The 21,622-nt window shown below is 40.1% G+C and overlaps 1 protein-coding gene and 1 pseudogene across 1 annotated transcript; both read left to right on the top strand.

Annotated features, from left to right (window-relative positions):
• The first annotated feature begins 1,737 nt into the window (after positions 1-1,737).
• MS4A14 (membrane spanning 4-domains A14) lies at positions 1,738-18,713 on the top strand. Its single transcript, XM_071221360.1, has 7 exons — positions 1,738-1,958; positions 3,330-3,458; positions 7,833-7,883; positions 9,171-9,320; positions 11,902-12,000; positions 15,428-16,375; positions 16,472-18,713. The coding sequence occupies exons 1-7, from the start codon at positions 1,821-1,823 to the stop codon at positions 18,434-18,436; spliced, it is 3,480 nt and encodes a 1,159-aa protein (XP_071077461.1). The 5' UTR covers positions 1,738-1,820; the 3' UTR covers positions 18,437-18,713.
• Positions 3,563-7,152, top strand: LOC112317113 (nucleoporin NDC1-like; annotated as a pseudogene).
• Positions 18,714-21,622: the final 2,909 nt, after the last annotated feature.

Below are 21,622 nucleotides of genomic sequence, written 5' to 3'. Positions count from 1 at the left end.
TATTGGAGAGCCCATTTTTAAGAAGTTTGTAAGTCTGAAGCAGGAGGCAAAGGCAGAGGCTGACAACCAAAATGATAAAATGAGATGCATTTTGAAATAACCAAGGCATATAGAGTTATAAGCTTCTTCTGCCTGGTATCAGTAATTCATTCCTAAAAATCAGGGATTTTGCAAGAAGGCAGCTCTTTTTCATCATTTTAAAGGAAAAGAAATTCTATGCTATTGATCAACCCAAAGTCCCATCCAATTTTCTAAAACGTGAGTAAAAGCAAGTAAACCATTTACATGTAAGTAGTAGGTTAACAGGCTGTAAAAGGCTTAAATTATTGTAATCACTTGCTCACCCGGTAGTCACAGTGGTTGGTAAAGACGCTGTGTGCGCAGTTCGTGGCTGCAGTTAGAGTCAGCACCATCAGGGGCGCACTTCCCTTTTCTTGCACGACAGGCTTCCAAAACTCCACATGATTCTGATGGCCTGTCAGTTCTGCTTAGAATTTACATACAGACTTGTCCCACATGTTGTTTTGTTTAAAATGTTGCACTGCACTTTAGACACAAATTAAAATTTACCCGAATTAACATGGGCAGAAAAAGGTTGTGTTGAGAAATACATACCTTCTCCGTGGTTTGGTTGTAAAAAACTAACAGGCATTCTATAAACAAATTAACAGAGAGAACAGTCTGCGATTATTTCTATACATCAGTGGTTCTCAACATGGAATGATTTTGCACCCCAGCGAGCAAATTTAGCCATGTCTGGAAACAGTTCTGGTTGCCATAGTTGGGATGTGCTGCGAGCATCTAATGAGTAGAGGCCATAGATGCTGCCAAACATCCTACAATGCACAGAACCCCCACAGCAAAGAATCATCAGGCCCCAATCACCCGCCAGCAGTGCTGAGGCAGAAACCCTGCTATGCATGGTTGCCACAAATGAGGTAATATTCAAGATAATATTTGTATATATATATATCACTGGTTTTCTGAAATCATTTTGCCTTTATGATTTAATAGTTAAAATCATAACAGATGTAGGAATATAAAGTATTGACGTGGAAAGCAAAATTCCAAAAAGGCTTTCTATTGTCTTAACTGTATTTGTATAATTTAAACCAGGAAGACCTCGAGTGGAATTAGTTTCACTGCTCTTTCTGAAAGCTAAACCATGCTCTGTTAAAGTGGCAACTACATTGGGCCTACACCTTCTTAATGACTGATTTTTATACTATTGAACAATTCATTAACTACAAGTGGGAACTTCCTTCTGAAAGAGGGTGGAAGCATGATTGAAAAGAAATGGCACAGATTTTGGAGACAGATAAGCAAAGTTTGGCTCTTCCCCCTGTCCCTTAGTATGTGACCTTGGGCAAGTTAACCTTTCTGTACCTCGGTTTCAGCATTGTAGAACTGTTTTTTAAAAACTGAATGCATATGAAAACAGAACACCTTCTACAGTGCCCAGAGCATAGCGCATATTCTGTATGTTTTCGTTCCTCTGTATCTCATGAATACAGATACGGGACTTTGCTTTTGTGTATACTGTCCATTTATGTTGTGTTTACCGTCTGTTGCTAAACAAATTGACGAGAAAGTAAGTCCTCCGGATAACTGGCTTCTTCACCAGGAAGATACGGGGCTGGAGAGGCGCTGGAATTCTAAGACTCTATGACTTAATGACTGTGGTTCTGTGGTTCTAGTACTGAGGTGAGGAGTCAGGATGGGCTCATTGCCAAGGACTCCATGTGGGACTGAAGGAAGACCATGACTGTGGCTGCGATGTTCACTCACTCAGTTTTCAGATAGAGTTTCACCATTGAACCATGGGGTCATCATTTGAGGTCAAAAGATCGACCCATGCCATCACCGTACAACCAAATGAAACTGTACTGACTGCGCTTCCCTACGGGCCGCATAGCTCTCTGCTGGACTTCCTCAGGGGAGAGCCAAGAGTCTTGGGGGTAAGTCCTCTCCCATCCGTGGGTCTTCCTGGAAGGGAGAAAAGAAATTATTTCTCCATGTATGTCTCCAGAGATACTTTTCAGGGAGGGAGTGGACCCCCTTCCCCCTTCCTCACCCTTCAACTACAGTGTATTGTTCTTGATTGTTCTTAGAAGTATCATAAATACTTCTAAGTCATTTGTTCGTACAAATTGGATCATCAGTAGAAGAGCCAATATGTATCCAATACCATTTCCCTAGATTTTGGATAAATGAGAGAAATAAAAATTCTGTTTAGAAACACGCACAGTTTGCCTCATGTCTTAGAAATGTTTCTGAGGGCTTATTTAACTCTGCAAAATAGAATATTTAACTATAATTACTAACACCCTGAGGAAATCCTATGGCTGTTTCATGAAGAGTTATTCCTGGTCTTTGAGTCACAGCAGAGGAGATGTGGGAAACTGGTGTAATTTTTCCAAATATTTTATTGAGGAGGTGACCTCAGGGAGTGGTGGCACCTCCGAGCTTGGAACAAAAGTCATTAGAGTTTAAATTTCCTGTCTGTGCTGTTACGGGCATTGGGAAGTCTTTGAGAACCATACTCAGTGCTCCATGGTGAGCGACAAAGTAGACACACCCATAAAAACAATCATAGTCATAAATGTACCTTCCATCCTTAGCACAAGAGTAAAATCACTACTTGTGGCACCATGATGCAGAGATGTAGCCTGGGGACAAAGCCCAGAATGCTGGAGGAACAGCTTTGCACTGAGAAGAGCCACAGACCCACCACAGAGCTCCCTTCCCTGCAGGCTGAAAAGCCCACTAGGTTACTCTCCACTCTATTCAGGCTGTTGCATGAAGATATGGGACATAATCTCACCCTAGCTTCTCCACTCTGCATCAGTGAACTTTATAAACTTTTAGAGAACTGGGCTGAGCTACAATCCCAAAAGCAGACAGTGAATGTGCAAAATGTGTGTGTGGTGGGGGGTGGGGAAACTAACAGGATGCTGGGGCTACAGAAGGGGAACAGTATAAAGGTGAATAGTCTGTAGTCTCTGTCTTTAGGGCGTTTGCAATCTATAGGTAGAGTCAGACATATACTCAAATTTGTTTGATACAAGACAAATTGGTAACACCGGGGGTTATAGCAAGTAGTGATGGATGAGAGTAAAGCATTTGAACCTGAAGGACCCAGGCAGGTGTGATAAGGAGAAATAATAGGCCTTCTGAAAATCTGAGAGTGTTGGTCAATGGAAAGAGGAAGGCATTCAGAAAGAGGGAAGTGTGACAGAGGCTTAGAGGGAAGCCCAAGGGACCTGTGAGAGCCAGGCTATAGACACTGGGGCACCTGTGACCTCATGTACCCATTTCTCTCCTCACAGGCTGTCCAGATCCTGCTTGCCTTGATCATTGTGAGCGTTGGAACTGTATTCGCATTTAATTACTTCAGTTATTCCCAAAGATTTCCGCTTGTTTTCTGCACAGGATATCCATTCTGGGGAGCACTTATTGTGAGTACTGTCAGGGACTTTAGAGCTACTACTATAAAGACTGGCCTCAAGTCCTGGGATAATGAATCCCACGAATATGGTCCCCGAGAAGACCAGTCCCTTCCATGGGAGAAGTGACTCCACTTAGTAGCCACACTGCCATCATCAAAGTAATAACTACTCGTAGGTGTGCTGTGTTTAACGGTTTCCAAAGCCCTTGAGTGTATAACAAGACACTGGTTCCTTTCTATCAATCTGGGAGATGAGATGGGTGAATACTCTGCTTTTCCCTTTGCAAATAAGGAAACTGAGTTTGAGAAGAATTAATTTAAACATATCGGGTTGGCCAACAAGTCTGTATGGTTTTTTCCTGTAAAATAAAAGACATTTTTTATTTTCACCAATAACTTTATTGATTTGGATATTTTGAGTATATCGGCTACCTCCTGCATGGTGGAATGTTGACTGTTCTCAGTTAATGTCTCAATTTGATCGCTAATAACTTCAACTGTCTACACAACTGTGGAGCATCGTCCAGTGAGAAATCTCCAGCATGAAACTTCGCAAACCACTTTTGATACATTCAATCAGTCACAACACCTTCTCCATACAAATCTCCTTTTGCATTTCAGTTGTGTTTTTACCTTTCTTGAAATAATAAAGCATAATATGCCACAAATGTTGTGTATATTCTATTTCAATATTAAAATGGCCACACAGAAATTCACCAATTTTAAGTTTTTAAAAAAAATGTCCACTGATATGACAGTTATCACAATACAAGGTAACAGAACTGTTTCTGAATAAAGTTAAAGATAATTACGTGCTCCCAGAGCCATCTTATGGAAAAAACCAAGAGAACTTTTTGGTCAGCCCAATATCTAGCTAGCACTCATAGAATCACAGACTCTCATAGCTTAGGGAGAATTTTAAGATGAGCATAATGGTTCAATCCCCTTGTTATCCTGAAAGAATTTTATGAGTGTCACTCATCTAGTTAATTATAGAGCTATAAATAAAATTCTTAGTAGAGTACTATTTCCAGCCAATCCTCACAGCCTTGGTTCCTGTTCTTGCACCGCAATATTTAAGGGTAGACTCATTAGAACTCTCCCCACTAGAACACAGTCCCCAAGAGGGCAAGAATATTGTCTTGGTTGTTACATTTTCGGGATCTAGACTCATGCCGAATGCACAGTAGGTGTGAATGAATGCATCATTCAATGAACAAGTGGATGAAATGAAAAACGAATGAGACTACTGTCTCCATTAAAGTCTCTGCTCTTTTGCAGAACATAAATATTCTATGCCTTTTTTATCATCTGTATTACAAAGACAATCAGTAGTGTTTTCACTTCCAAATACAAATAACCTAATATTGACTATGATTTTCAAACCACACACTCGGCACTGCAGAAAAACCAAACAGACCAACTCCTCACTTGTCCTTTTCACAAAGAATTTTCCCAGTGTGACTTCGTGTGATTTGCACGCATAAATTGTAATGAGGTTCTGGCATACGGCTTGTTAAAACTCCACTTTTCATTGAGAAGATATTTAGTGGACACAAAATATATCTTCATCAGTGTCCTAGCTGCTGAGAGTTCTGGTAAACAGACCCTCTCTGAGAGAACTGGTGGGCTGCTCTTAGCATTTGTTGGGGTTTGCCATGGAATAGGGAGGCTAGAAATAAAGAAGTAAAAATAACTTGTACTTGTGCTAAGCACTTATAAGAAAGGAGTCTCAGGCACACCATGTGAGGATTAACGGAGGATGTATCTGGCCTGGGAGGTCAGGGAAGTGCTTGGCACGTAGTTGTCATGTAGTTGCTGTGCTTGGGCTGGAGGAGAGTTGCAAGTATTGTCTGGTCAGTGCTGCTTCTATCCATCTGTACCACAGTATTTACAACCTTCGGCAGCAGCAATTCATTTCATCCTGTACAGTGGCTGTCTGGTTCTTTCAATGATCCACATAGTTTCTGTGTAATTTTTTACTTCCTCCTGCTGTCAGTAGGAATAATAATAATTATTTTCAGTGAAGATTTGTATGCATTGTGCCTTCCATTCTCTGCTCCGGACTGGCCCTCATTCATCCTCAGGGATATCATTCATCCTCAGTAGCTCACGTACTTATTTACTCATCCTGCAATGGGAATGATGGTGGCTTCATATGCTGCGGAGATAACCAAGGGCTGATGCAGTTTTCTTGTGGTTTCCTGCCCTGGTACTGAGAGCTTAGATGACCCAGCTGCACAAACCTGCTTAAATAAGTATCACCTTTTTTCCTACTGGCTGGAGCATTTATGGGCTATAGCTACAGCCTCCTGTATTTTCTTAACAATGTGAACTACCCTCCATTTCCCATCAGACAGCAATACAAGTTCTTGTGCTTTAGGAGATCTTTGCTCTTAGTAGTTAAACACAGTTGTATGGGATCCCTGTTCTAGATTTAAAATATCTGTATTGTGTATTATTGTCTTGGCCATATTCCCAAAGCTTAGATTAGCACTGCTATGGATCTTCAGATTGGTGAGCAAGTTCACAGGCCTCTTGATACTGTGAGTGGCCTCTTGAATCTCATTACTCTACCATGTCTGGTTATGTGGGATCTTTCTCTTGATGACTTGGTACATCTCACGGATACTCTTCGAAATCTATGCTACAGAGGGTCATCTGTTCCCTATTCAATCACCGTTTGCAGAAGAGTCAGATGAAGGCCTCCGAAAAGTTTTAAACCACAATCTGCCCCTCATCATGAAGTATTTGGCCTTGCAGAACCTGAGGTTGCTTTCTCAATACTCTTCATGAAGACAGGAAAAAGGTTTTAGTCTTATCCAACCAAGTGGCCATTCCCACAACTGGACAGCCATTTCCAGGGAGCGTTTGAATCTTCTAAATGCTATGACTCAGGAGCTGGATCTCTACCATGAAGCTGCTGCTAAAAATGGAAGGGTGATGTCTACATCATACCCAGTGGAACCTAAGAAATTGAATTCTCCAGAAGAAACTACTTTTCAGACCCCAAATTTAGCCAGATTCCCTGGCCTTCTGTACTGAATGTTGCAAGACCCTTAGGGTCCCCGTTTGGCTCTAGTGTAATTTTATCAGATGGCTGGAATTTTCAATGTAAACACCTGCTATGGGTCACCTCAAAGTTCTCAGCTGATAAGAAGAGGGCCAAGTTTATGGACTTCTGCTTCTAATCAGCAAATGAGTGAACTTTCTGATCTTCCATCTAGAGCAAGACAGTGAGACAGCCCAGTGTGATTATTCATGGATTCAGAATAAACATGAACAGATTAAGAATTTCTTGTCGCAATGGGTGCTGATAATGTGTCTTTTTCTGTAAGGACCCAGAGGCCTCTATTCAGGCTGTTTTTTCATTGGCAGGTCTGTCTCACTTAGTAGCAGCGTCATGTAGAGAAGATGGATTTGGAGTTGTCCAGACTACATGACCAGCAATTCTTAGTACTTTGTTGATGCTGCAAGAGGCAGTTGACAAGTACTTCAAGTTGCCTCATGCTTCCAGTACACCACCTCAGATTTCAGAAACTCTTGTGGCCCACCTCTTATAAAACATTAGGATTTGCATTCAGAGCATCACGAAAAGCTGCCGTCTATCAAATAACTACCTCATCTGGCGAACATCTGCATGCTGTGCAAACATCTGCTGAACCTCAGAAAAGATTCAACAGTTCCTGGAGTTCAAAGAATAGTTAAGTCATATAAACTGTGTTCATTTCATGGCTGATACAACTACAGATGGGACAGTAAATGTTCAGCATTCTGTATCTGAATAAAATGGGCTAATTAACACTTCCTTTGTCGTGGTGGTTGCTTTGAGAACTATAATGGGAGAAATTATGGGAAAAAGTTCTCAACAAAATAACCAAAAATGGCCTTTTCTGTACCAGTTTCTTGTTGTGTATGTGGTATAATAAAATCTTTATTCAATTAAAAAAAGAAAAGAAGTGGCTGAGATCATTACCAGATTCTAGTCTGCATATCAGCCTTTAGAGAGTTCTGCCCTAGAAAGTCTCCTTCCATCTGCTCAGAGCAGACACAGCTCACCCTTCCCTTTTCCAGACCTAGAGCCCAGGATTACCTTTCTTTTTGGAGCCCAGCTGGGCCAAACATCTGAGTGGTATCCTTTGGATCTTAAAGAGAGGCTTGCCTCTCCCAGCTGACCGTGGCAAAGAGGCCTTGGTCCGTGCTGAGCATGGCCAATGCAGTATTTCCGACATCAGTGCTACCCTCCTCCTCTAATGCTCCGGTAGAGACGCTGGTTTGGGAGAACCACACACCAAGAGATCACAATATAACCTCCTAAGTAAATTATATTGTAAAGTGGTCAAATCCATCCCTTGTTAACTTTTGTCTCTTTTCTTCTTAAAAGTTTGTTATTACAGGATATGCCACAGGATTCAACAGGAAGGATAAATGTCTGGTAAGTCACTTTTGTGACTCCTATGTCATTTAAAATCTTCTACTTGCCTTACCTCATCTTTGTGTACAAAGCCTTCAGTGTCCCAGGGGCCTAATGCAGAGTCTGACACATAGCTGGTGTACACTAAATATTTATTAAAATAGGTGAATGAATGGGTACTGCCCTAAAATTAGGTGACATCACTCTCATTTTTAAAGGTAGAAATTGAGACTACAAGAGATTAGCTATCTTGTATGACATTCTATTAATAGCTCATTAGCACTCAAAATCAGGCTTGATTATAAGGCCAAGATAATTTCTTTTTTAAAATTTTTTTTATTGTTATTCAATTACAGTTGTATGCCTTCTCTCCCCATCCCTCCACCCCACCCCAGCTGAACCCACCTCCCTCCCCCACCTCCACCCTCCCCCTTGATTTTGTCCATGTGTCCTTTATAGTAGTTCCTGTAATCCCCTCTTCCCACTGTCCCCACCCCACTCCCCCCTGGCTATTGTTAGATTGTTCTTAACTTCAATGTCTCTGGTTATATTTTGTTTGCTTTTTTCTTCTATTGATTATGTTCCAGTTAAAGGTGAGATCATATGGTATTTGTCCCTCACCACCTGGCTTATTTCACTTAGCATAACGCTCTCCAGTTCCATCCATGCTCTTGCAAAGGGTATAAGCTCCTTCTTTCTCTCTGCTGCGTAGAATTCCGTTGTGTAAATATACCATAGTTTTTGGATCCACTCGTTTGCTGATGGGCACTTAGGTTGCTTCCAGTACTTGGCTATTGTAAATTGTGCTGCTATGAACATTGGGGTGCACAGGTTCTTTTGGATTGGTGTTTCAGGGTTCTTAGGGTATAATCCCAGCAGCAGAATTGCTGGGTCAAAGGGCAGTTCCATTTTTAGTTTTCTGAGGAAATTCCATACTGTTTTCCACAGTAAGCCAAGATAATTTCTAACACACAATTTTTCTTATCAATTGTGAAAGGTGTGCGTCAAGATAAACATTTTCTTTTTTAGAAACAAATTAACCTTTGTTGTATTTTTTTCATTACCATTTTAGTCCCCTTATCCTAAGTGAGATAAGCCAGTCAGAGAAAGACAAATACCATATGATTTCAGTCATATGTGGAATCTAATGAACAAACTGAACTAACAAGGAAAATGGGGACAGACTCATAGATGAGAACATTTTCTTAAGCATTAACCACAGAGCACCCTCCTCTACCCATTCTCTTTCTTGGCTTCCCAACTCATTCTAAAACTGTTTGCCTTTATTATTTTTAACAACTTTCCCAGGGGAAAAGGGTCATGGCCATGAATGTGATCAGTTCCTTGGCTGCGGTGGCTGGGATTGTTCTCACCCTTTTCAGCTTTCAACATCAGCACCAGTACTGCGGCGCGCCTTCCATCGAAGGAATATGTGCTATAGGTAGAATCCTTTTCAGCGTAAGTGGTCTTGTTCTGTACAATGAAATCTTTGTAATCTTATCTGAGATATTCACGATGCATCGATTCATTAATTTTGATGTCAATAACTGATGTGTCCACATTTGAACTGACTATTGAAAAGCATGTTGTGGTACAAGAGCCACAGTGTCTGGATTTGAAATCCTGGTTTTGTCACGAACAAGCTTGTGGCCTGGCCTAACGTTTTGACTTCTCTGAGCCTCAGTTTTCCTCATGTGGAAAAAGACGATAATAAGAATATCTACCGTATTGGGTTGTTGGAAGGATTACTTAAATTAGAATACTACTTGGTAAAGTATAGTCAACAGATTTTAACTATTACCTTAAGGGTTGGCATGGATTGAATTAAATTCTACCTTTTCAGCCTTAATGAGGAACAGAATGATCTAAAAAGTTTACCCCAAACTAAAAGCAAAATACTGTGGGAGAAGGCATTTAAGTCACTTAATAAAATATATTAATAATTTTAGAAGATAAATCATTGCATATAAATGTGGCCATTTTATTCATTAAGGCAGATGAGAGATGTGTCTTTACCAGGAAATATAATTGTAGGTGTAATTTTATGTATTTATCTAAAAAGTATTCAATGAGATTATTTTTATACATGTCAATAAATCCAAAAAGCCATTCCCTCTGCTTCCCCAAGTGAATGCTGGGGCTTCATTCTCTGTCTACAAGCCACATCTTCACAGCTTTCGTTCTAGATTGTTAATGAGATTTGACCCATTCAGATGGTAGTGAAGTGGAATCATGGGAAATTGTCTCCCACAACAAAGAGGAAAAGGAAAAAAAGCTATTAGTTACTCAGTAGGGGATCTTATTTGATCCTCACGATCACTCATTAAAGTGAGTCTAAGGATGTTCCATGTGTTCTGAGATAAATTCCAGATTAGACTCATAAAAGGCTACCAAAGAAAGCCAGAGATCAATCAATATAAGAGATAAAATCCTGTCCTAATTAGGCCAAGAATATTATATGACATTACAATCCTTACCCTTTTCCTAGTGGGCAGAGGGCCACCATTGCACATTACTTTAGTATATACCAGGAGGAAATTGTGTGCTGAGAGGGTTAAACTTCCATATAAATGAAACTTTGCTGTCAACTTCCTGCCCCTCACGGTTGGGTATTGCAAGATTAGTTTCTGCATACAAATCAAATATATCTAATTTGTTTCAAGACTTCATTTTTATAACTCCACAATTCCTTTCTGTAACGCATACATCATAAACCAAAGATGCCAGAGCAATGGGCTTTAGACATTTCATGGGCTGACTTTTGTTCCAAAGACCATCCATTGTCTACACTTCAGCCTCTACTTCAACAGGTGAATCTGAGGACATTAGTCAATGGCTTCCTGTTAAACACAGAATTAAGACCCCAATCTGAAAAGGCTTATAAGACTCTATAGAAACTGTCCTGCCTACCTTTCTGACATTATCCCAGGCCTTCATCTTTCTCACTCCATACTCCCTCCACTTCCTGAAATTCCTTAAGGTATCAATACTCACTGTCCCAGGGCCATAAGACCAGTTTTCTTTGTTTCAAATGTTCCCCAGACCCATTCCTACCCTTTTCCACCTACTCGTTGAACCCCTCCTCTTTCCTTAATTTCAATGGAAACATCACTTTTTTAAGGACACCCTTCCTGATTGCAGCTCTACCCTCCCCAGTGCAGACCTGGTCAGATCGTCCATGAGAGTCATGCATAGTTCTCAGTACTTTTTCACAGCACCTAAGACAATTTAGTTGAGTAAGTAATTGCCTATTTATTCCTGTCTGCCTTCCTTACTATGATAGTAGTTCCACAAAGATCAAAACCAGGTATCTCTTGTACAATAGCTGAAACCAGTAAATTTACAGTAGGTACTTCATACCTAATAGTTTACCAACAAACAGGATATATCTAAGCTTTTGAATGTATTGCAGAAAGATCAAGATTCAGTTAGACTCAGTCACTTGCCCAAGATTAAGTGTAACCTTGGACCCAATTGTACCAGCTCTTTCTGTCTCCAGAGTCTATGCTTTTTGGACGCCATGCTATTCCATACTGCTTCTTGATCTAAGCATTACCTTAAAGCAGAGTGTGCAAAATGGAAATCTGTGGGCTATATTCAGCCTGAAGATAGGTTCTAGTTAATTTACATAAGCAAATAAATAACTGAAAAATTTCACATTAAAAATATGCATATCAGGCTTTCTTAGGTGAAAAAAAAGACCAGGCATCATGAGGCCCTTATTCCCACATGGAAACTATTACCTGAAACTGAGTAGTGGATGAATCCTAGAAAAAGCTTTATTCTCCACCATTTCCCCTCCTATCTGTTTAAGTCATGTAAGATGGTTGCCTGGCCTCTATAGGCACTGGAATTTGTTTCCTCTGCTTATTGGGAAGACATAAGATGAAAATTATTCAATCGCTGATGGCTATGGAAGCATCTACAATATGGGTTTTGCTTTATTTGGCCATACAGTGTAAGTGGTCCTTTGCTTAGATCTGTAAAATGAAACAGTTTTCATCCCAAATGCCATTTATTTATATTTATTTTTTTGCAGGGCATTTTGTCAGTCTTACTAATTATCAGCTTGGTAGAGCTCAGCATCTCTGTGACTTTAGCCTCCTTTAGAAGCAAGTGCTGGGCAAGGTCAAATGAGGTGAGTTCAATTGTTGTTATGGGAACAGATTCCCACTGGGACACTCCAAGGTGATGTCTGGCCTATCAGTGGGCAGAGCAATATTCTCAGATGCTGAACTAAAACTTTTAAATTTAGGATGGTGAAAGAGGTACAAGCTTAAATTTGAAGGCCTATTCTAACCTTTGAGACAACTATACTACTTTTTTTTTACTCTACTTACTATCTCCATTCAGGTAGCTCCTTATCTCCCTGACAAAATATATGAAAGACTGGACTTAATGGGAACTCATATCACTGTTGTATGAGGAGCTTATACTTTGGTCATACGGGTGTGTGAGGCAATTCCCTCACCAGAGAGAAAGCAGAGAAGAAGAATATTTAGCAGTGATACTAATATGACTTATAATAATTATTAGAGATTACCTTTACTTCAGGCTATGTCAGTCAGTCATTATTATGATCACTTAGCACCAACTTACCCAATCTTAACAAAACTATTAAAACACCTGTATTTTACATATAAAAGAACCAAAGCACAAAGAGTAACCTCTCTAGTGTCTTATAACACCAGGAATCTGACTCAAGTAATGCGGTTCCATTGTGCGCTCTCTATCCCGATGACAATTCTAGGCCCTGTGTTAGTGGTTCCCCCCCTTTTTTACATCAACTTCATAGAACTATAATTTAAAATCATTAAAATGCACCAATTTTAAGTGTATTATTCAAGGAGTTGTGATGGTAGTTAAACTAACATCAAATAAAAATGTTGTGAATTCCTGACACCCCAGACGGTTCCCTGGAATCTCTCTTACGGTCAAATTATCTTCATTACCTCTTTCAGTTGTTACTTTCTCAAACTTCATATGCATGGGATTTTGTAAGTGCCCTTTGTATTTGGCTTCTTTCATTCAGCAACATGTTATAAGATTCATCCATACTGTTGCATGTATCAATAGTTTGTTCCTTTTATGTAAGGATACACCACAATTTGTTTATCCATTTACTTTTGATGGGCATTTGCGTTCCCGTCTTTGTGTGGACAGATGTTTTCATGTCTCTTGGCATGTTGTGTCTAGATTTGATTGCTCGGTCATATGGCAAGTGGATGTTTAACTTTATAAGAAAATGTTAAACAGTTCTCCAAAGTGACTGTACCATTTTGCGTTCTTATCAGCAGTATGTGAAAGGTCAAGGGCTCTATATAACTACCAACACTTGGAATTGTCAGTTGTGTTAATAATGTAGCCATTCTAGTGAATATTTAGTGTTCATCATCGCTTTAATTTGCACTTCCCTGATGACAAATGATGGTGAGACCCTTTCTGTATGTTTACTGTCCATCTGTGTATCTTTTTTTGAGATGTGTTCAAATCTTTAGTGAGCTTTTATTGCATTATCTTATTGAGTTATAAGAATGAGTTATAACTTATTCTTAATGTAAGTCTTTTTGTGAGATTTATGTATTGCTAATATTTTCCCCAGCTTTGGCTTACTTTTTCATTTCCTTGATAGTTTCTTTCAAATAACAAATTGCATAATGTATAATTTATTATTTCTTTTCTTTTATAGTTAGTCTTTTCTGTGTTCTAATAAAAGTTTGCTTACACCACAACTGTAAAGATTTTCTTTTCTATTTTCTTGTAGAAGTTTTACAGTTTTAGTTTTTATGTTTAAGACTGTAACATATTTTGAGTTAAATTTTATGTGTAGTTGTGAGGTAAGGTTATATATTCATCAGCACACACACCCATACCACCATGGACAGTTTCAATGTTATTTGTTGAAAATGCAATACTTTCCCCTAATACCCTGGCAACTTTGTGAAAATCAATTAACCTCTTATCTATAGGTCTCCTTTGGACACTTGATTTTGTCCCATTGATCTACGTATCTGTCTTTTCACATATTTCACACTGTCTAAATTTCTGTAGGTTTAGAATAATTCCTTCTCATTGTGGTAAAATATACATACTATTTATCATTTTAACCATCTTACAAGTACAATGGCATTAAATAGACTCATAATGAATATAATTATCATCACTATTTATGCCCAAAATTTTTTCATCATCCCAATACAAACTCTATACCACAAAACACAAAATTATTCCTGGGATTATGATTGGAGTTGCATTGAACCTGTAAATAATCTAGGAAAATTTTATTAATCAGTAACATTTACTGAATTTTGTTATGTATAATGCACACTTTTTGCCCAAATTTTTGAGGGAAAAATAAGGATGTGCAGTATACATGGGTAGTGCTAATTCCATACCTATATAAATTTTAAAATTTATTTATGCTTATGTGTTAAGGGTATAACTCTAGAAAGCAATAACGATATCCATATACAAAATGATACCCTGGAACATGATAATTGGTTTTGCTTCTAAGTACAAATAAATAAATAATTGAATTAAAAAATTAAAATAGAAGATTTTTTTTCTTGAAAGTCTGGGCTAAAATGTGGGTGCGCAGTATACACGGGGGTGCATTATACACAGCAAAATGTGATAGTCTTCTTATTCATGTCCATAGGCTGCATCACAGTTTCTTACATCTCATTTCATTTCTCTCAGCAGTATCTTGTAGGTTTTAGTGGACAACTCCAGTGCATGGTTTACTAAATTTATACTAAGTATTTCATGATTTTTCTGGCCATTTACATTGTATTTTAAAATTTTATTTTCCAAATAGCCATGATTACACATAGAAAGATTTAGTTCACGGCACCTAGCATACCATCTATCAGTATCTACCTGTCTACCATTGGCCATCACACTATGCTGCGTCACAACCTTATGTTTTTGCATCCACTGCTTCCTCTTTCCGGACTCGGACTCCTATCTTACTTCATATTACCTTTTTGCCTGAGGAATTCCTGCTCATCGAGGTATAGATCAAATACCACCTCTTTCTTCTATGAAGCATTTCCTGACTTTCTCAGAATTAGGTTATCTTCTACATTCCTATAAAGCACTTATTAGCTATTTACACAATAACTTTTCCTCAACTATATTGTTATCTAGTTTTGTAATGAGCACCTTATGGGCAAAACCCACATCTAATTTTCTTTGATCTCCAGCATTTAGCTCATTTAGTAGGTGATCAATAAATAAATAAACCTGAATATATGAATACTGACTGGATAATTTAAAATGTCTTAGAAGTTTTATAATGTTAAGTATAGAAAGACTTTCAGACTATCTTAATCAAATTGCCCTATTCAATATTTGAGATAATAGAGGGTGATGACTTCTCCAAAATAAAACTGGTGAGTTGATCATAAGGGCAGTACTGATACTTGTTTTCTTATTCCTCACGTAGTTGTTAGTTTCTATCTACTGTCTTAAGGCAGAGATGAAAAGAATTTGGGAATACAAGAAGAAAAGAACATCAAAAATGACTGTTATACTAATTTTTCTCCTACCCCTTGGTTTTATAGATTGTGTTTCTCTTGCCTTTGGGTGCTACTCACGAGAGTGAATTATCTATCCCCGAAGAAAATGCTGTAATACAAATGGACCTTCCAGAAGAGTCAAACAGAGATGACTCACCAACAAACATACAACCTGTTTTCTTTGGAGGTTATACTTTCTTCAAGTTAAGAGTCTCGAGAAATCCTTTAACTTTCCATCATTCGGGGAAAAGAGGCAGTAACAATTACTACACATCTACTTCATCTGGGTCAGATGAACAAAGGAAAAATATCCCTTCCCCTTTTAGTAATTATGAGGAAGAAATTGAGCCGAAACCTTTGCCTCCCGTATTAGAGAAAAGGCCCCCAGAAGATACCACACACACTGAGCAAATAAATGATGATCTACAATTTGCTGTCGAACACCCCTCAGAAAGGCAAACCCAATTACTGCAGGCTGAAGCCTTGCCACTCCAAGTTTTTCCATCCCATTCTGTAAAAAATCTTAAAGTATTACCACTCTCTCACTTGCTGTCTCAAGCTCTGTCAGCAGAAACCCTGATACGTGAAGCCCCCACACACCACATCACACAGTCTCGTGACCTGATATCCAAAGATATGCCAGCACAAGACATACCTTCCCAATATATGCTTTCCCAAGTACAGGTTCTGCCAACACAAGCCCTACTATCTAAAGTCCCAATACCCCATATTACACAGTCTTATGACCTGACATCTGAAGACATGCCATCCCAGGACATACCATCCCAAAACACACAATCCCAAGACATACCATCTCAAGACATGCCTTCCCAAAATAGGCTTTCCCAAGTACAGGTCCTACCAAAACAAGCCCTACTATCTAAAGTCCCAATACCCCATGTTACACAGTCTTATGACCTGACATCTGAAGACATGCCATCCCAGGACATACCATCCCAAAACACACAATCCCAAGACATACCATCTCAAGACATGCCTTCCCAAAATAAGCTTTCCCAAGTACAGGTCCTGCCAAAACAAGCCCTACTATCTAAAGTCCCAATACCCCATGTTATACAGTCTTATGACCTGACATCTGAAGACATGCCATCCCAGGACATACCATCCCAAAACACACAATCCCAAGACATACCATCTCAAGACATGCCTTCCCAAAATAAGCTTTCCCAAGTACAGGTCCTGCCAAAACAAGCCCTACTATCTAAAGTCCCAATACCCCATGTTATACAGTCTTATGACCTGACATCTGAAGACATGCCATCACAGGACATACCATCCCAAAACACACAATCCCAAGACATACCATCTCAAGACATGCCTTCCCAAAATAAGCTTTCCCAAGTACAGGTCCTGCCAAAACAAGCCCTACTATCTAAAGTCCCAATACCCCATATTACACAGTTTTATGACCTGACATCTGAAGACATGCCATCCCAAGACATACCATCCCAAAACACACAATCCCAAGACATACCATCTCAAGACATGCCTTCCCAAACTAGGCTTTCCCAAGTACAGGTTCTGCCAACACAAGCCCTGCTGTCTAAAGCCCCACCCCATGTCACACAGTTTTATGACCTGATATCTGAAGACATGCCATCCCAAGACATACCATCCCAAAACACACAATCCCAAGACATACCATCTCAAGACATGCCTTCCCAAACTAGGCTTTCCCAAGTACAGGTTCTGCCAACACAAGCCCTGCTATCTAAAGCCCCACCCCATGTCACACAGTTTTATGACCTGATATCTGAAGACATGCCATCCCAAGACATACCATCCCAAAACACACAATCTCAAGACATGGCTTCCCAAGGTATGCTTTCCCAAGTGCAGGTTCTGCCAATAAAAGCCATGCAACTTGAAAACCAAACATTTCATGCTGTGCAGGCCCTTAGTGTACAACAGCTAGAACAGCAATCCTTGGGTCTTCATCTACAAAATACCCAACATCTAGACCAGCAATTTACACATATGTCATATCAGGACATTCAATCAGAAGTAAATTTGCTGACCCAAGAATGGAAATATGAGAAACACCAAAGCAGGAAATCCACCAAGCAGCATTCCTTCGACCAGCATAGTAAAGACCGGCAATCTCCAACAAAGAAATTCCTAGATGTGCCGATCCAAGCCCCACAACCCCCAAGGAAGAAATCCCTAGACCAATATATCAAAGGCTGGCTATCCCCAAAGAGGCACTCTATAGATAAACAAGTCCAAGATAAACAATTTTCAGATCAGCGAGCTGAAGACCAGCTGCCCCAAGGAAAGCAATCCCTAAAACAACAATCCCCAAATTGGCAAGGTGAAGACCAGCAGGACAAAGAGGAGAGATCCCTGAGGAAACAAAGACAACATAAAGAAGCTGAAGACCTGCAGGCCCAAGAGGAGAAATCCCTAGAGCAGCTAGACCAACATCTACAATCCCAAATCCAGAAGTACCAAGACTGGCAAACTTTAGGCCAACAATCCCAAGAATGGAGTATGCAAGGATGGAGAAACAAAGAGTGTAGAGCACAAGAATGCCAATTTGAAATGAAGCGTGCCCTAAACTGGGAATCCCAAGCCTGGCAAACCCAAGATCTCTTAGAGAAAGAATTCCTAAAGCAGAAAGTTCTATTCAAAGAGACCCACATGCTGCACGCCATACCTCAACATCACCTGGATCAGCAATCACAAGACGTCGTGTTTCCAGACAGTCAGTATAAAGATAAGAACCAACAAGATCTTCGATCCACTGGTGTCCCAAAAGAAGATATGCAAATAGTCCCTATCCAATCAAAAGACCTCAAACTAGTGGACAGGAAAAGTCTATGCCAAAACTCAAGTGACCTACGATCAGAAGACACAAAGCTGGATTTTCATCATGCCTCCTGCCAAAGCTCAGTACAAGACGCATCTTCCACCTATTCCTCCAATGTAGGCTCGGAACAAGATATGCAAGACGTGCAACCAAACACTTCAATGAGCTCCACTTTAACCTCGTGCTATGCAAGGGATCAACAGCAATCTGAAGACTCCGACTAACCTGCAGGATCTACCCAAGTACCACACTGCTCCCAATTATGGAACCAAATCAGGGGAAAACAATGTAGTTGCCTCCAACCTATATTCTCTGGTGCTGTTGCCACCTTATGTTCTCACCAGAAAATGAAGGGCAACCAGAAAACTCAAAGGATTTGTCCTTAAGTGAAATAAAATGACAACAAATATTAATACTGTTTCAGAACTTTGTGAGGGTAAAGGAACAATTCATATTTAAACTCTTTGTCATCATGTTAGTGTCTCAATTTATGATCAGCAATCATTTGACCTAATACCTACCAGATCTGCTTTTCCATGGTGCTGATATTTATTGCCTCATCCTCTGTGTATTATAAGAGCTTACTACGTCAACAAGGAAGAAGCCTATGTAGGCTCTTTAAAGGCTCAATAACCAAAAGAGTCAGCAAAGGATAAAAGTTAATTCCTCCATTCTTCCGTTTTGCTGTTTCCAATCACCTGATTTAATCCCCCACCCCCAAGGGATTAACCCCCAACCCTAAGGGGTTGTTAACCATCCCTTCTTTCTGCAGTCTTCATCACCCTTGTTGTCTTCTGTGTTTTTCATCTCATTTCAAAAAGTCTCAAATAATGTACACTCTTTATTTGTACACTCATTTGTAAAATCATGTACACTCTTTATTTTTATTTTTTTTTCAATTTCAATCTGTGTTGAGAGTACATTCTCTATGTCTGTTCAGTTATTAATGGGGTTATGTGGCAACGAGGACAGAATGTGGCATAGGGAGAGAAAAAGAAGTAGGACACAGAACAGGTTAGATATGGGGAACCTTTCCACGCATGGGACATGTAGCCCAGCCCCCACTCGGAAAAGCCAGTGGAGAGTGAGTTTGGCAGGCAGGACCCATGCCCATGGACAGGTTCTCCTGTGGGAAATCAGGCCTGCATTATACCTAGGCTGCTATGAGACTTGCTTTTGCTAAAACTCCCTCACCCTGAATTGAGGCAGCCAATGTTTACTGAGTATCTTTAACTTCCTAAAGTCTGTGCTAAACCACCCAAGTATGGAGTGTAACCAGTTCAACCAGTTTCCCCCTTGAGCTGTAACATCCTTCTCTTTGAAGTAATTATCAGTATTCTGTCTTTTGTTGTCTGTAAAAGGTAATCACCTGTGGTGAACCTGTGAATAGTAAATGAGGACCATCCTCCATGTAATGTGCCCAGAAAAGCAATAAAAGCCTCTGCAGGCAGGGGTCAGCTCTCTCTCTTGGGCTCTCTCTAGCCCTCTCGCCCTCTCTCACTTAGAGTGGCCATGCCGTCCCTTTTTCTCCACAGGATTTCTGTAGTTCGTGTGTATTTGTACATTGCAGCCACAACACAAGATCCTGCGGGCCAGGATCTGCGTCAGTTAGAGAATGCGTGTCATCAAAGAAAGTATGGAAGACTGCCATCTGATGAGCGATGCTCTGGCTCCCTTCCACATGCCTGCATTCACTGTTTTGAATTTCTCAACACTTACGACATGTAAATGCATCCTCAGTGGTCAGAGGAAATTGTGTGAAAAGCCATCAGTTATCCTCCATCCTCCAAGCCCAATGACATTTTTCTAATTCTCTCTGTCCTTGACCCCTTTGATACAGTTGAGGTTGTTAACCATCCCTTCTTTCTGCAGTCTTCATCACCCTTGTTGTCTTCTGTGTTTTTCATCCCATTTCAAAAAGTCTCAAATAATGTACACTCTTTATTTGTACACTCATTTGTAAAATCATGTACACTCTTTATTTTTATTTTTTTTCAATTTTCTTTTTTTTATTGTTATTCAAGTACATTTGTCTCCACTTCCCCCCCCCACCATTCCTCCCACCCCAGCCATCCCCACCTCCCTCCCCTTATCCCACCCCTCCTTGGTTTTGTCCATGCATCCTTTATAGTTGTTCCTCAAAACCTTTCCCCCTTTCCCCCAAAGATCAGCTCCCACCTCTTCTCTGGTTACTGTCAGTTTGTTCTTAATTTCAATGTATCTGGTTCTATTTTGCTTGCTTGTTTGTTTTGTTGATTAGGTTCCACTTATAAGTGAGATCATATGGTATTTGTCTTGTAGTTCTCTTACATTCTTGTGAATACCCAAACTGTGTCCTATCTGTCTTCAAGAGAATTTCATACAAAGGCTTGCTTCTAGCAGGCATTCAGTCATTTTTAAAAGCATGAATGAGAGCCTGAACACCTAGAGATGAGTGAAGTTATGTGTAGTAGAATAATGAGCACAGGGCCAGAGAGACTGGCCATATGTTCCCTGTCTTTGCCTCTGTAGTAAGAATTAGACTCATGACCTACCCAAGGTTGTTTGACCTTGGTACAGGCCCTACATGAGTTTGCATCCAGTTCCTAAATGATTGTCACTTCGTACTCCACTTACTCTGACTACTACTAATCATTCCCCATTTTGCTTTGACTGGATTCGCACATGTTTGTAAGGTGCTTGTATAAGGGCTTTCCCTTTCAGTCCACAAACTCAGGTGTTCAGGAAACACATATTGGCAATTCTTAATCAAATTCTTTGAGAATCCAGTCCACATAGTCTTTCCTGCCCATAGAGCCCTGTACCCATCCAACACACTCATTCACATTGATGCACTCCTGCACAAGGGTTCGGGGGTCTTAAATAGTGCCAAGTCATCGCAGAGATGATTCCTGTTGTCACTGACAAGTCCACACCACTTACCACTGAGAAACTCATTGTCTCAGTTCACATTGACCCCACATGTACTATGAACTTCATGCCTCTGTACCACGCTTGGAACACAGGTTTTTCTTCCCTGGTAATTATAAGAATACAGTGCCTCCTAGGACAGGGGTGTTAAACTCATTTTCACCTGGAGCCACATAAGCCTCAAGGTTGCCTTCAAAGGGCCGAATGTAATTTTAGGACTGTATAAATGTAAATACTCCTTAACTAGGGGCAAGGAGCTCGGCACTGCCACTGGGTAGAAACAAGGTGCCAGGCCAGATAAAACAAGGCGGAGGGCCGGATTCAGTCTGTGGGTCTTGTGTTTGCCACCTCTGTCCTAGGGCGTAAACTCACAGTATGAAAATGTAAAAATGTTTTTAAAACCCATCATTTCTGAGGTTTTTCCATCCCGGTGGGAACGACGCTAGGGAGAAAGTCAGAAACCCCTTGTGCCCCTCAGACCCTTGGGCACCTTTCCAACG

The sequence above is a fragment of the Desmodus rotundus genome, chromosome 5 (genome assembly GCF_022682495.2).
Source record: "Desmodus rotundus isolate HL8 chromosome 5, HLdesRot8A.1, whole genome shotgun sequence".
Lineage (NCBI taxonomy): Eukaryota > Metazoa > Chordata > Mammalia > Chiroptera > Phyllostomidae > Desmodus > Desmodus rotundus.
Note: the sequence above shows the minus strand (reverse complement) of the source record. Positions and strands in the feature narration are given on the sequence as shown.

What these genes read in the sequence shown, in the direction of transcription:
- MS4A14 (XM_071221360.1), top strand. Translation starts at nt 1,821, where the DNA reads ATGGGGTCATCATTTGAGGTCAAAAGATCGACCCATGCCATCACCGTA. An exon ending in TAGGTAGAATCCTTTTCAGC is followed by an intron (nt 9,321 to 11,901) that starts GTAAGTGGTCTT and finishes ATTTTTTTGCAG; the next exon opens with GGCATTTTGTCAGTCTTACT. An exon ending in AAGACATACCATCTCAAGAC is followed by an intron (nt 16,376 to 16,471) that starts ATGCCTTCCCAA and finishes CAGTCTTATGAC; the next exon opens with CTGACATCTGAAGACATGCC.